This window comes from Canis lupus, chromosome 22 (genome assembly GCF_011100685.1).
Source record: "Canis lupus familiaris isolate Mischka breed German Shepherd chromosome 22, alternate assembly UU_Cfam_GSD_1.0, whole genome shotgun sequence".
NCBI classification, from domain to species: Eukaryota; Metazoa; Chordata; class Mammalia; order Carnivora; family Canidae; genus Canis; species Canis lupus.
The window spans coordinates 5,718,898-5,734,296 of NC_049243.1; the positions used below are offsets into that span (position 1 = coordinate 5,718,898).

The following is a 15,399-nucleotide window of genomic DNA, read 5'->3' on the forward strand; positions in this document are numbered from 1 at the left end:
CTTCCCATTTGACAAATTTTAGTAACTGCAATATATTTGACATCTAACATCGTGTTATTTTATTTTATTTTTTATTTTTTTAAATTTTTTTTTTAATTTTTGTTTATTTATGATAGTCACAGAGAGACAGAGAGAGAGAGGCAGAGACATAGGCAGAGGGAGAAGCAGGCTCCATGCACCGGGAGCCTGATGTGGGATTCGATCCCGGGTCTCCAGGATCGCGCCCTGGGCCAAAGGCAGGCGCCAAACCGCTGCGCCACCCAGGGATCCCAACATCGTGTTATTTTAGGTATACATGTCCATCTGATACATTTATCTATTGTCAGATGACTGTGATTTTAATAGTTGGCACCTCTTGCACACAAAATTAGTCCATTTTTGTGGTTGGGTTATGATTTAGTGTCTTAGCAAATGTGATCATTATAATCTTTTTGTCTACATTCACTACACTGTGCATTACCTCTAGGACTTATTTAACACTACTTGTAAATTTGTACCCTTAAACATCTCTTCCACCCTCCACTGCCCCCAGTCCCAGGGACTGCCATGTTACTCTCTGCTTTTATGAATTTGGTTTTGACTCCACATAAAAGTGAATTCCACATTTCAGACTATTTGTCTTTCTCTGATCTCACTTAGCAGAATTCCTTCAAGGTCCACACATGGCAGGATTTTCTTCTTTTTCACGGCTCAACAATATTCCTGTTTTAAAAAAATTATTTATTTAAAATGGGCATGCATATACAGCCTTGATAGCCTGTTTTCATTTCTTTGGGTATATATCCGTAAGTGGAATAAGTATATCTATTTTTAATTTTTGGAGGAAACTCCCTATTGTTTTTCATAATGACTGAAACAACTGCATTACCACCAATATAGTGTATGAGGGTTCCCTTTGCCTCACAGCCTTGCCAAGGCTTGTTATCTCTTCTTGTCTTCTTGAGCTTAGCTATTCTAACAGGTGTGAGGCGGTATTTTCTTGTCATTTTGATTTGCATTTCCTTGACGATTAGTGATGTTTAGTATCTTTTATGTACCTGTTGGCCATTTGGATGCCTTCATTCAGCTCTTCCAGATTTTTTACCTGCAAATGTAAGTCAGGCCAACCGCGCATCACAGTGGCCAACCAGTCATCACTGAGAAAAAGGATAAAGAACTCTGTCTTCAGCCTCAGCTCTTACTTAGGTGAGGAGTTACTGGGCCTTCATTAGTGAAGTGCATCTGACCCCACTTAGCTCCTGCTCCCTATTTGTCTTTATTAATTAGGCTGCAGGGGTGGGAGGATAAAGGATTGGGACTTCAAACTTCTAATATGTAATTCACGAAGGCTGGTTTCCACTGTCACTTCAATTGGGACTATATTAAAGAAATGTGTTCAGGGACGAATCAAAGTGGAAGAGCATGCTGCAAATAAGGGAGCAATTAGGTTGTTTGCATATTTTTGAACTTGAGTGTACGACTGAAGGAGAGTAGTCCTGTCTAGCTGCTCATCCATTCCACCTGGTCCCAGGCAGAGATCGCTTGCCCTCCACATTCTTCTATCAGGCCAAGATAGGACTCAACATGTCAAGCCACACTTCTATACTATACCAAGCTGAATCTGAGTACTGAAGGTGTGTGTGGGTTCTCACTCCTACCACCTTGTGGAGTAACACCGATGCACCTGTTCTTTCTGTACTTCCTGCCCCCTGAATCTTACTGAACTCCCAGACCCTTTCAAAACCCACTTCAGGAAGTACTCTGGGAAGGCTTTCCTGTCTCCCCAAAGATGTAAATGATCTCATTCTCTGTGCTACTTCCATATTTTATATATTTTGAATATGATAAGAGTACTTTCTACATGTCACAGTGTCCTAAGTGCCATATATTGACTCATTTTTAAAAATATTATTACATTCCTTAACTCCGTACAGCAACAGCAGAATGGCACAAAGTTGGCTGTGCAACAGAGAGCCAGCAATTCTTTCACACTACAGCATAACCAAGAACGGGGACGATTCTATTCCACAGGCTTCAATACAGTGCTGATATACTGACTCATTTAACTTCCACCATAATTCTGGGGGTAGATACTTATTTTTATTTACTTCACAGAGGAGGGAACTACCAGGCACACAAGCAAATAACCTGCTCTAAATGACCTGCTTTGAATCCATGCAGCTCTTAAAACATTCTTCCATGTACTTCTATTGCTGCATTTAATACACTATGTTGCTGTTTGTTTCCTTCCAAGTTTTCTTCAATACTGTGAGGCTCTAAAAGCAAGGACCTGGGCAGCCCGCGTGGATCAGCGGTTTAGCGCCACCTTCAGTCCAGGGCCTGATCCTGGAGACCCAGGATCGAGTCCCATGTCAGGCTCCCTGCATGGAGCCTGCTTCTCCCTCTGCCTGTGTCTCTGCCCGCTCCTCTCTCTGTTTCTCACGAATAAATAAATAAAATCTTTAAAAAATAAAAAATAAAAGCAAGGACCTGTTCATATTGAGCTCTGGATCCCCATTACTTGGCAGTCCCAAACTGATGGACCTCCTTCGTGTTTACTGGGCCATCCATGGCAGAGACACTCAACTGGGCCTGGCCAAATCACCAACTTTCTCATAAGCTGGAGTGGTCTAGAATTAAGTAAATCAAGTACATCGGCCATCTGCAGTCAATCTTGGGAAATACCTCATCTGAATCTAGAGCAAAGAAAAAGGAACATCATTCTGTAAGAAACTCCAGAACCTCAAAAAAAATTGGAAACTAAATCTCTCAAGGTAAAACAACTCAGAATCTAGAATCGACTCTTTGGATTCAAGAAAGCGAACTCACGAGACTTTGCTTGCCCATTGGTAGGTCAATCACGACTCCGTAATATTAATAACAAATAATACAAACTACAAAAAAATCAAATGGGAGACAGGTGAATTACAGCTGAGGGCAATCAGCAGCATGCACCCATAAAAGTACACTTAACACACATAATAGCAACTAAAAGCCTGCAGTGCAGAGTACTATTCTGGGATTTGAGTCTGACTCTGCCCCCGACACCTGTATGACCTTGGCTAGGTTCAACCTTTCAATACCCGATGTTCCACATCTATAAAACACAGGCAAAAGGAGATCCATGTTTTACTGTTGTTATGAGGATTAAATGAGTAATAGGAGTCAGATGCTTAGCACAGTGCCAACGTACAGTAAGGGTCCAATAAACAAGAGCTATTATTCTTCCTGCTTATTTAGCAACTGAGGCAGAGAACTGCTGGCATGTAAGGCACTTATTACAATCACCCATCAGCCTTTGCTCCTGGTGCCTGGCACACAGGGAGTATTGAGTGGGTTTTTGTGGAATGAATGAATTGCCAAAGTGCTCTCCAGGCTTCCGTTTAAGGAGAGAAACTAGAATGGCAACCAGAAATAAGGCCTAAGTGTCCCCAAGGTCTAGTCCAGTGAACCCTTCTATTAACGAGATTGATGTATTACAGACGTCCACAGTATGTGTTCATAATAATGATCCTTAGCCTTGTATAAATCCTCTTCTGTTTTAGGAATTTTCAATGGTTAAATTACATTCAAAGAAGTTTTAAAATTAAGTATGTATTACTGCATTCAAAGGCTTTAAGAATTGGAAATCCATGTAGAGCATAAATGGCCACAATGAATTAACTGGAATATTCTGATTGATTGCAACACTCAGTTCACACTTCTCTGCCCACACAGCGTCGTATCCGTCTACATTCTCTATTTCCCACTAGACTGTGAACGCCTCTGATGTCTAGCACTTCAGTACCCACAGTGCCTGGGACATAATCATGGTCAGTAAATACTTGCCAATAAACTGCCGCTGTGCTCGGCGGCCTCGTCACATCACTGTGCTTAATGCAGCAACATAGCCTTTTGGTGTATTACATTCCCACAAAAACGATACAAATTTCCTATCTTAAGATTTTTAATTACAAATTTCAACATTGAAAAATATGGTACGCTGTGAGAAAACCTTCTTTTAAAGAAAATCCCTTAAAATTTGGGGATCCCTGGGTGGCTCAACGGTTTGGCCCAGGGCGTAATCCTGGAGTTCCTCATCAGGCTCCCTGCATGGAGCCTGCTTCTCCCTCTGCCTGTGTCTTAGCGCCCTCGCCCCGTCTCTCATGAATAAATAAATAAAATCTTAAAAAAAAAAAAAAGCAATCTGATTCCTCCTCTTACACATGAAGATATTAGGCTCAGGAAACTGCTCTGCACTCATGTCAGAAAGAAAATTGAGTTGAAAAAAGAAAACCCGCTTATCACCTCCTGGACTCCTACCCAAGTACCAGGGAAAATGGCCTGTGTACTGGCATGAAAGGTGGGTGCCCAGGAAGTGAAGTCCAACCCTAAAGCCCAGTGCCCCCAGGCTCCTATCATAGTCCACTGGGGTCTTTAACACCTATCGAGGCCTAAGAGAAGCTGATCTAAAGTACCCTACTTGGGTACTTGAAGTGTAGCAGGGACTAAAATTTTAGCAAGAGGAACTTGACTTTAAAGGAGGGAGTTCAGTTTTCATCCTCTCAATAGGGAGGTTTTGGTGTTTGCATTAAAGTAGGATGCCAAAGACAAACCCCCTTTCTCTCACAACTTCTTCTGGGGTCTGCACCATTTTCCTGGAGGGGAGAAACTATGTATGAGGGGGAAGGTTTCTGGAAAAGTACACTCTGGTTATTCACTTTGGCCTGGAAGCAGAATTCCCCCAAAGAGTGATCAGGACTCAGTGAGTTGGGCAGGAAATGGTTCTATGAAAATGGACATTATCTATTTCTCAGAGCTATTCCTGAGGATTAAACGAGGTATTTTAGAGCATTTATAACACACTGTCAGGCACATAAGGGCATAATAAGTGTTTACTCTTATTTCACTGTTAAGTACCAACAATGATGAAAATAAGCCTCAAGGAAAATTTGTTCATAGACCATTAGGAACAACTGCAACTCTGCTGAACTCCTTAAGGGCTGCTTCCAATACAATAGAGCAAAAACTGTTTTCTTTTTTAAGATCTATCATTTTAGAAGTTACTGTGGCAACATGTAATTTCAAATGTTTCCAATGCCCAGCAATCATAATATATTTACTACAGTTTGTTGGTTAAAACATCCTATAAGTGTGTATACTAGCTGAGTTTAACTAAGTCACCTATGAAACACGGCCCTCCTGCACTCTTATGGTGTGACCTCTTACCAGATGTGTCTCTCTCTTACTAGCTTTCCCCTCTCCCAATCTCACAGTGGTGATAAGGGCTTAGGACTCCTACTTCCTGATTGTTGGCTATCGAAAGCATGTTTATAGAGCAAGAGCATTCTGGAATAAAAGAATACAGGAACCAGAGTCAGTCTCCTCCATTATCAGTAGCCTATTTTAGTATTAAATATGAGAGCAGTTCCAAAAAAACTAGTCCAGAGTGGTACCGCCTAGATTAGCTATGCCACTGAACAGATAACAAGTGTTTAAGAGACTCGAGCAGAAAAAAAAAAAAAAAAAGAGAGACTCGAGCAGATACTGTCAGGTGTGATGAGGTAAAAGAGAACTAAAATAAGCTGAAGAAACCAGATTTGCAGAAATACCAGAGCAGGGCTTCAGATGAGACACAACTCTGCCCTGGAAGTTCTACCAGCAGCTACAAAGCTCAATCTGGCAGGCACTGCCACCATAAAAACAAAAGACAGAAGTAGAGGACATAGAAGTCTGCTTCAGGGCAGGACCAAACAACAACAATAGAGAAGATTTGGAGGAAGATACATGCTATGAACCAACCCCATGACAGGTATCCAGAATTCTCAGTTCTATACAGATTTGTCACACCATTATCCATCTGCTTCCTGACACCGAGTCTCAATCAGAAACTGGAACATAAGGGGGAGACATTTGGTTCCTGCACCAGAACAAAGTAGAATAAGACCACCCTCCCTCATCAGAATTTTATTTTACAGTGGGGATGCAAAGATTCAACATTTTCTCAGCCCAGTATTACTCAACCTCAGCATGTTGGTGTTTTCCTGCTAAAAAAACCCCAAAATACAGAAAAATATTTATCTCAATGGATAGTTTTTTTCCCTTTGATTTGCTTTAATTATATAGCATTTTCTTAAATGTTTCGCATTTGCTACTTCTTGGTTGCAAACATACAGAAACAGCCGACAAAATTAATGAATAAAAAGCAGCTTTTTCTTGAGTTTGTTAAAGCTTCTTTTGTTTTGGTGGTCTTGTTTGTATGTTTCTTTTTGTGACTGCCTGACACATTATCAGCCTCACCCCCGCAATCCTCTTTTAGTTTGTCAACATCATTTGTCAGAAGTCAATACCTGCCAGCTGAGTATGCAATAAAATTCTGGAGCAAAGCCAGTTTCTGAGAAGCTTATAATCTTGATGGGAAAGACATACCTTGAATTATTAGAAAAATATTTAACTTCTAATTCTTTTAAAAGTAAATAAAAGAGGGGTGCCTGGTTGGCTCAGTCTGTAGAGCATACAACTCTTGATTGTAGGGTGGTGAGTTCAAGTCCCATGTTGGGTGTAGAGATTACTTAAATAAATCTTAAAAAAAAAAAAAATAAAAGCAAATAAAAGAAATACTCATTGGCCAAGATTTTTTCCATTCCTCATGTCATTACACTAGGGTTAAGTATGCAAGCTAATGATGAAAATTACTGTCATAGGTACAAACATAAAATGCTCTTTTTTATTAAGGGGTGTGAATATGAAACATGATCACCTGTAAAAATAAATAAATAAAGACGGCTTTGTTCTTTGACAATATCAGAATAAGGAACTTTGGCTTTTTATTCCTTGTAAGACTTTCTGTAGTTGACTACTTTTTTCTTGCTTTGTCATTCCCTTCAGATTTGTATTACCTCAGATCCTCAGAGATAAAACAAGGACAGAGAGTCCTCATTTAGAAAACATTTCCTAATTTTACATTTTAAAAGTTAATATTTAAAAAGAAAAACCTTAACACCCCCAACCCCTACCCCATTCTGAATAATCTAGTTTAATATAAGCCTATAAATAAGTTTTTTTCCTCAAAAAACTTAAGTACTTTACAAGAATTACTGTTTAAAAAATTCACCTAGGGAAATTAAAGTTCCAGTCATTTTACCCCTATAATAGATGGTACTCAAGTATTTGAGTCTCAGTGGTGTTTCTTTAGCATCACCCTTTAGCTGTTCCATTAGCATGCTGGCTTAGAGTCTCCTTAATCACTCTTTTCTTCTCCTTGATAATGTCTATACTCTGGCTTCAGCTCCCATGTGTTTTTGTGCGTCCCTTTTACATTCTGAACACCAATTTCTTTTAAGATTTCCTTCAGGTACCCCTAAAAAAAAAATAAAAACAACCCAAGATAAGACTATGAAGGCAGGAAACAAAATTTAAATTAAACCATACACCAAACCACATTCACAAGTAATAAAAATCATGATCTTGAAAGCTCAACAAGATTTCTCTTGTTATTGGATTAGAGCCAGTCATTTCAGAAGCAGTAGCATAAATATTTTTATACATAAAAAATAAAGTTTTGGGGATGACAATATTCTAGAAAGCAAGTACATGATAGGCATCCAGAATTCTCAATTCTATGGTGACTTTTCAAAAATTTGCTCTCAGGCCACTTGTTTTTCCTGTGCAATAAGGAAAGTTATTATTCGTGTTTAGTATTGTTCTTATCTTGACCAAGCTTGCCAAGACAGAGTAAGGAAAAAGAAGTGATGATAAGACATGCTAAAAGCCATGGGGCCTACAGTATTCTCATGCTTGATTCCTCCAAAGGAGAGAAGTGACCAATGACATAGGGAACAACTCTGTTTTATGTTATTTTAGGTCCCTGAAAACTCAATACACATTAACCAAGTGATTCCCTGTATTCAGGGAAATGATGGCTGTGATAAATATAATTATAAAACCCTACCTTTACTTGCCAACGCCCAAGGCCAAAAAGCATTCCAGTATAAACTAATATAAATTATAGTACTTCCTTCTTGGAGACAGAAAAGTTAATTATTTAAAAGTGTTTTCTGGGGCACCTGGATGGCTCAGTTGGTTAAGCGTCCGCTTTCGGCTCAGGTCATGATCTTGGGGTTCTGGGATCAAGCCCCACATTGGGAGGGTGTCACTGCTCAGTGGGGAGTCTGCTTCTCCCTTTGCCCCTCCCCCCACTTGTGACTCATTCTCGCAATGAATAAATAAAATCTTTAAAAAAGTGTTTTTTTTCTCCCTTGCAGAACCAATCCAGTAACATTTTGTGTATATGCTTCAAAGAACCAGTTATATTACTAGTGACTCACCCTGTTGATAGAAAGAAGATGTAATATTTTTTTTTTTATTACAAGGCACTGTAATAAAAGTGCTTGTAATAAGAAAGTGCATCTCAGTGCGCTGAAATGAGGCACTGATTAGAAAAATGACTGAGAAGCTCTTACGAAGATATTTAAGGCAGTGCTCTTCTTGGGGCTGGACTACCTGCCTCAGAACCTCATGGGAAACTTGTTAAATAAGTCTCATCTTGGGGATCCCTGGGTGGCTCAGCGATTTAGTGCCACCTTCGGCCCAGGGTGTGATCCTGGAGACCCAGGATCGAGTCCCACATCAGGCTCCCTGCATGGAGCCTGCTTCTCCCTCTGCCTGTGTCTCTACCTCTCTCTCTCTCTCTCTCTGTGTGTGTCTCTCATGAATAAATAAATAAAATCTTTAAAAAAAAATAAGTCTCATCTTAGGCCTAGTGAATCAAAATCTCTGTGGCCAAGCCTGGGAATCTGCATTTTCACAAGCCTCTAGGAGACTCTGATTTAACTACACTCAAGCTCCCAGGTATCTGCTTTAAAGGTTCGTTCAGCTCAAATACTCTAGGATCTTGAGTCCTTGAAGTATTGCTTAACTCTCTGAGCCTCACAGTCATTGGGGATTCTGTGTTAATGAACACACAATCGAATACCACCTTTTACCGACTGGTATAAATACTGTTTAGAAGATCCTTTCATTTAGGGGTGGGCTGTCACCCAGAAACAACAGCTGATTAGCACTGGAACTACAGAGAGTTCCTTACATGGCCCTGGTTGGCTTAGCTGGACTACTAGTGTGGCCTTCCCATTTCAGCAGCCAGGGCCCAGCAGGTGGCAGCAATGAATCAAATGAGGCCTGGGTTTCCCAGGAAGAAGGCTGCTTGCCTCCCACACCTTTCTCCAGTTGCCTTCACTAAGGGATCTGTGCCAATGAGTAAGCATAAAGGCTTGAGACATCCAGGTAATATGCACATCTGCTATCTGCTGCTTCAAATCACATTTTAAAAATGGGACACTGTTCATAAGCTACTTTCTAATTAAACAGTGTTCATTAAGGGAAAAAGATGTGCTGGGGACAAAAGATTTTCAGTTTAGACGCCAACAATGACATCTTTGTAAAATTCCAAAGAACCATTTATTGTGAAGCTGGCTATGAACCTGTGCACAAACAATCAAATAACTGGCTGCTCTGGGTCAAAACTGAAAAGAGCAATCTCTGGGAGCACGGTGGTTGTGAGACAGAAGCTCTCTTGACCTCAAGCCTAGCATGCCTATTCATAATCCAGATACAGAACACGAAAAGCCTCAAAAGGGTTAAACACAAAATAGTAAGAAAGTCTCAAGCGTACGAATTCAGTTGCTTTCGTGTGTAGCCCACACTCATTTTGTTAAATTAGTAGAAGGCTATGGAATATTTTGTTTTCTTAATGAAAAGTCACTCTTTTTTTCAACAATCAGAACAGAATGAGATAGGCAGTCTGTCAATCTGTCAGGTAACCAGATGGGATTAAGGTCACGATATCTAGCCATGGTACGGAATTCTTTTTTGGTGGCAGGTGGGGAAGAGTACATTTCTCGAGTTTTAGAATGTTCCAAACTGCAATCTGGAGCCATTTTACTCTAACCAAATGAATTAACTTGGTACAACTCATTAGTAGAGAAAATAACAGTAATGAAAGCGAAACACAGGTCACAAAAATCCCTGAAGGAAAGACACAGGGAATAGTGAGATCATGTCATTCCTCTGTTGAAAAAATTTTAATGACTTCCCTTTGGGCCTACAGGTTAAATTCCAAACTTCTTCTTCCCAGGCATCCATTCAAGCCTGCCTTTTCCCCTTGGCCTCATCTTCTAAGAACTCCCTGAACACATACTTGTCATTTCTGTGTTTCTACATGCTTCTAGTTTTCTCCATACACTGTTCCCTTTCCCTGTCATACTTAACCCCTTCCCTCAAATCAGGACACCTCACCCTTGAAGACTGCATGAATGTCACTTTCTCAGACCAATTTTCCCTAACTGTCCTATCTCTTAGATTTACATTTCACACTGTATGTACTTCAATGATAGCCCTCAATCTACATTATAACCCTCGACTCACATGCCTCTCTTCCATCAAACACGTGCTCCTATTACAGCGGCTGCCTGCACATCACAGACTCTTAGGGACTTACACTGAAAAGACAGGGTATGTTGACAAATAAACAAGGGAACTAAGGGGATTTGTTGGGGGAGGTGCTTTGAGGTAAGATCACTTAAAAGGTCCACAGGACTAAACTACTCAAACTCTAGTTCTTTTCATTTTAAGAACTCAGGCTCTAATTAAGTTATAGGGCAGTGACTCAGTTTGAGAAATACAAGTTGACTGATTAAACTGTATTACCTGATTTTGAATGACATTCATTACTAAGAGTTTGTATTATAGTGATAAAATATTGTTGGGGACAAAACCAGCTGAGGGAAAGATTTTAAAGATTCTAACAGGATTGAAGATGAATTGGTAATCTAACTTTCCTTTTATAAAAATTCATATATTCCCAAATATTTATTTTAGAACCTACAATGGGCCAGGTGGAGTAGCAACACAGTCCATCTTCATCCTCAAGAGTTTACAGCTTAAGATTAGGGCATGTGAGTGGGAGGCAAAGGCACAGAAGCAGGCAATCATAAAGCGCAGTGATAAGGACAATATACACAGGATATTATGGGAACACTGAGAAGGGGCACTTAACCCAGCTGGAGTCGTGATCTGAGGTTTGGAGGATGTATAGTTCATCCTTTGAATTGAACAGCAATTCTGTGCAGAGATCAGGAGATACTAGTTCTTCTCCTCTCATACTAAACACTGACTTTCCAATTTCATCTTTTGCTTGACCACCTGCATTTTAAATAAAGGATTCTAGAACTCAGTAGATCACCTTTATGTGACACAGGATTGGAGAGATTTCTCATTACTGCTATGTGCAGTGCTGCAGAACAAGATCTGAAATAAACTGGCTCAGGTCCAGCAACCCTTCATCAAAGGGATGTGTGGGAGAGTATTTACAGCAAGTCTGAACTGCAGAGAAAAAAGGGATAGAACATTACTGCTTCTTTGGAAGGAAAAGGCAAAGCAAATACTGGACCAAACAGGTGAAGTGATTAGGATGTGATTTGCACATTTGTGGGTCAAGATAACACTGTGGTGGCCCAAAAGCCAGAAATCCACAGATCAAATTCCTAACACCCCCGATCCACAAATCATGACAAGTCTATGTAGAGTTGCAAGGCACACTAGCCTACTACTGCAGTCTTTCTCTTTCTCCTTCATTCCTTCCCTCCCTCCACCCCCACCATTTCTCATATCATCTTTTTCTCTACTGCTATGCTAACCAATTCTCAAACCAGGAATTTCATTTTTTTTTTTAAAGATTTTATTTATTTTTTCATGAGAGACAGAGAGAGAGAGAGAGAGAGAGAGAGAGAGAGAGAGAGAGAGAGAGAGAGAGGCAGAGACACAGGCAGAGGGAGAAGCAGGCTCCATGCAGGGAGCCGGATGTGGGACTCGATCCCAGGTCTCCAGAATCAGGCCCTGGACTGAAGACGGCGCTAAACCGCTGAGCCACCCAGGCTGCCCCAAACCAGGAATTTCAGTTAAGCACTATATATATATGTAATAAATTTACTATGTCTAAATTCCTAGAAATTGGTCAAAAACATGTATCTTTGACAAAGAGCTGATCACCAAGTATTAATGTTTTAAGTGAGCAAATAATATGACCCTATTAGACGTCTAGTCACAAAATCTGCCCAGAAAGGTTAGACTGAATAAACAATATGCAATCCATAGCAAAGATGGCACTGGTTAATGCTAGTCACCAAAGGGAAGTCCTTCCATGCTTCTTAAAATTAAAAAAAAAAAAAAAAATTTTTTTTTTTAAAGATTTTACTTATTTATTCGTGAGAGACACACACAGAGAGAGAGAGAGAGAGAGAGAGAGAGAGAGAGAGAGAGAGAGAGGGGCACAGACACAGGCAGAGGGAGAAGCAGGCTCCATGCAGGGAGCCCGACATGGGACTCGATCCCGGGACTCCAAGATCATGTCCTGGGCCAAAGGCAGGCGCTAAACTGCTGAGCCACCCAGGGATCCCCCTTCTATGCTTTTTATAAAATGATCCAAGGCAAGAAGGGCATTATTAGGTATGTATAATTTCAAAATATTATTTCAAATTATTTGTGTGATTAAAATAGAAGACTTACTGATAAAAATGTTAGTGGCTCCAAGGCACAAAATTCTTTCATTAAAAAAAACAAAGTACACATTACGCATAAGCTGCTAACAAAGGCAACATATGTTTTCACTCCTTTGAGAAAACTGCAAACAGGATAGGGAAGAGGACGTTGGGGATTCTCTAGGACATGGGCCATGTCAGTATTTTTATCCTCTTTTTCTTCTGGCTTCACCCCCATTTTCCTACTAGACCCTGCCCCCTGTATCCTCTCCGCTCACACAGGTTGCTCTCCTCCCTTTGTAAAACTCTGAGAAGAAATGATAGGTAGTATAGTGGTCAAAGCACAAGCCCTATCTTATGGCTTAATCCAAATTCTAGAAGAGCAATTTATTACTGTATAAGTATCTGTGTGCTGGTGGTCTATCATCTCACTCTTAGTAACACTCTATCTGCCTAGCACTGGCAAGTGAGTCCTGTTTGCATATATCACATGAACAAAGTTTATCTCCTTTGGGCCCAAACTTTAAATTATTTGTTTAAAGATGTGCTTTCTAAACTGTATTTATTTGTATGCTAACCATAACTTAACCTTGGAATACTGCAAAATGTTCCAAGGTTGAGATACGATGGCTTCCAACTAGGAAAGTGTATATACATACATAATTCATGTTCAAACTGTTAATACAATCAGAAATGTCCAAAACTTAACAGTAGCAAAACCTAAAATCCTTTTCAGATGAACATAGGGGAAGGGAAGGAAAAATAAAATGAAAACAGACGGAGAGAAGCCATGAGAGGTGTTTTTTTTTTAAAGATTCTTAATTATAGGGAACAAACAGGGTTGTCAGAAGGGAGGTGGCTGGGGGATGGGGTAACTGGGTGATGGGCATTACAGAGGGCACTTGAAGTAATGAGCACTGGGCATTGTATGGAACTGATGAATCACTGAATTTTACCTCAAACTGATAATACAATTATGTTAAATTGAATTTAAGTAAAAAATTTTGAAAATAAAATAGAAAAATCAACAAAATTCAACAAAAAGGAATTTAAATATGAATTCTTACATTTAGAACCATAGCAACCATCTATTACTGCAGAAGGTATGAAGCATAGTTTCAAATGTACAAAAAATAAAAAGATATTAATTGGTATAGTTATTAGTCTATTTGAAAATACTGCTAGAAAATTAAATGGCAACCACAGAGATCATAGGTATATATTTTACCAAAAGAGAATTTTCAGTAAATTAGCTAGCACTCCCAATGATGAAATATATTATCCATCCTTAAAATATCTGGAACAGAGAGTAAAGTTTTACCTTAGAGCAACAGTAGATAAAAGCTCTTGGTGGCTAAGGATTAAAAAAGGATTGATGACAATCTGGCAGTTAGTTCCTCAGGTTAAACAGTTATGAAGTGACTGAGCAATTCCACTCGAAAGAGAAATAAAAAACTATGCTCACATAAAAACCTGTACAGAGATGTTTACAGCAGCTTTATTCAAAATAGCCAAAAAGCAGAAATAACTCAAATGTCCATCCGTGAGTGAATGCATAAACAAAATGCTGTGTATCTCTATAACAGTATACTAGTTGGTAATAAAAAGTGATGAAATACTATAGGTGCCACAATGTGGATGAAATCTGAAAATATTATACCTAGATGAAAAGAATCTCCTAGTCATAAGAGATCACATATTTTATGCTCCTAGGTATATGAAATGTCCAGAGTAGGCAAATCTTCACAGATAGAAAGTAAAGTAAATTAGTGTTTGCCAGGACGCCTGGGTGGCTCAGTGGTTAAGCATCTGCCTTTGACTTGGCATGATCCTGGAGGCCCCGGGATCAAGTCCCATACCGGGCTCCCTGCATGGGGCCTGCTTCTCCCTCTGCCTATATCTCTACCTCTGTGTGTGTGTGTTTCTCATGAATAAACAAATGAAATCTTTAAAAAAAAAAAAAAAATCAGTGTTTGCCTAGGGTAGATGTTGGGGAAGGGGAAGTAACTGCTAATAGGTATAGAGTTTCTTTAAGAAAATGTTCTAAAGGGATCCCTGGGTGGCGCAGCGGTTTGGCGCCTGCCTTTGGCCCAGGGCGCGATCCTGGAGATCCGGGATCGAATCCCACATCGGGCTCCCAGTGCATGGAGCCTGCTTCTCCCTCTGCCTATGTCTCTGCCTCTCTCTCTCTCTCTCTCTCTCTCTGTGTGACTATCATAAATAAATTAAAAAAAAATATTCTGAAAAGAAAAGAAAATGTTCTAAAATTGATTTTGTGGTGATGGTCATATAACTCTGTGAATAGATTAAAATCTGAATTTTAATAAAAAAAATACGTGTGTGTATTTTTTAAAATTTTATTTATTTGAGAGAGAGCAAGAGAGCAAGCATGAGTAGTGGGGGTAGGGAGCAGAAGGAGAAGAGCAGACTCTCCACTTAGCAGGGAGGCTGTAGAGGGGCTCAATCCCAGGACCCTGAGATCATGACCTGAGCAGAAGGCAGATGCTTTTAACTCCCTGAATCACCCAGGTGCCCCTGAAAATTAAGATTTTAAATTGCAGGGGAGGGTGGAGGAGACCTATCTAGTTCATAACAACAAATTAACACCATTTTTTATTAGCAAATTATGATGGGTAAGGTAATATTTTTAATAAACAGTGGCTAATTGTGTATCGGTCCATATGTACTAGAAATACGATGGAATTAGAATATCTGTCTTGGGACATTCTAGAAGGAATGCATCTATAAAGCTGCAATATGGAACTGAAACTACAAGGTCTTCTGCCAACAGGCTTATCCTCTGGCATCTCAGTTCTCCTGTGAGAGAGAAAAACTGGGAAGCTGTGAACACTTATCCACGGATCCGTGCTTTCTTTAGTGCTGAGACCACTGCAAAGAAAATGATCTC

The 15,399-nt window shown here is 39.8% G+C and overlaps 1 protein-coding gene and 1 non-coding gene across 2 annotated transcripts in view; both read right to left on the reverse strand.

Moving 5' to 3' along the window:
* Positions 1-1,890: 1,890 nt before the first annotated feature.
* LOC119865248 lies at positions 1,891-2,026 on the reverse strand. The gene has a single exon (XR_005376670.1). It is a non-coding gene; the product is annotated as a small nucleolar RNA SNORA46 (small nucleolar RNA).
* Positions 2,027-6,656: 4,630 nt separating this feature from the next.
* GTF2F2 (general transcription factor IIF subunit 2) overlaps positions 6,657-15,399 on the reverse strand; it is a 147,235-nt gene continuing 138,492 nt past the window's right edge. Inside the window, exon 8 of the mRNA XM_038569584.1 lies at positions 6,657-7,318. Coding sequence (XP_038425512.1) covers positions 7,199-7,318 — 120 coding nt within the window. The 3' untranslated portion in view covers positions 6,657-7,198. The remainder of the gene's footprint in view (positions 7,319-15,399) is intronic.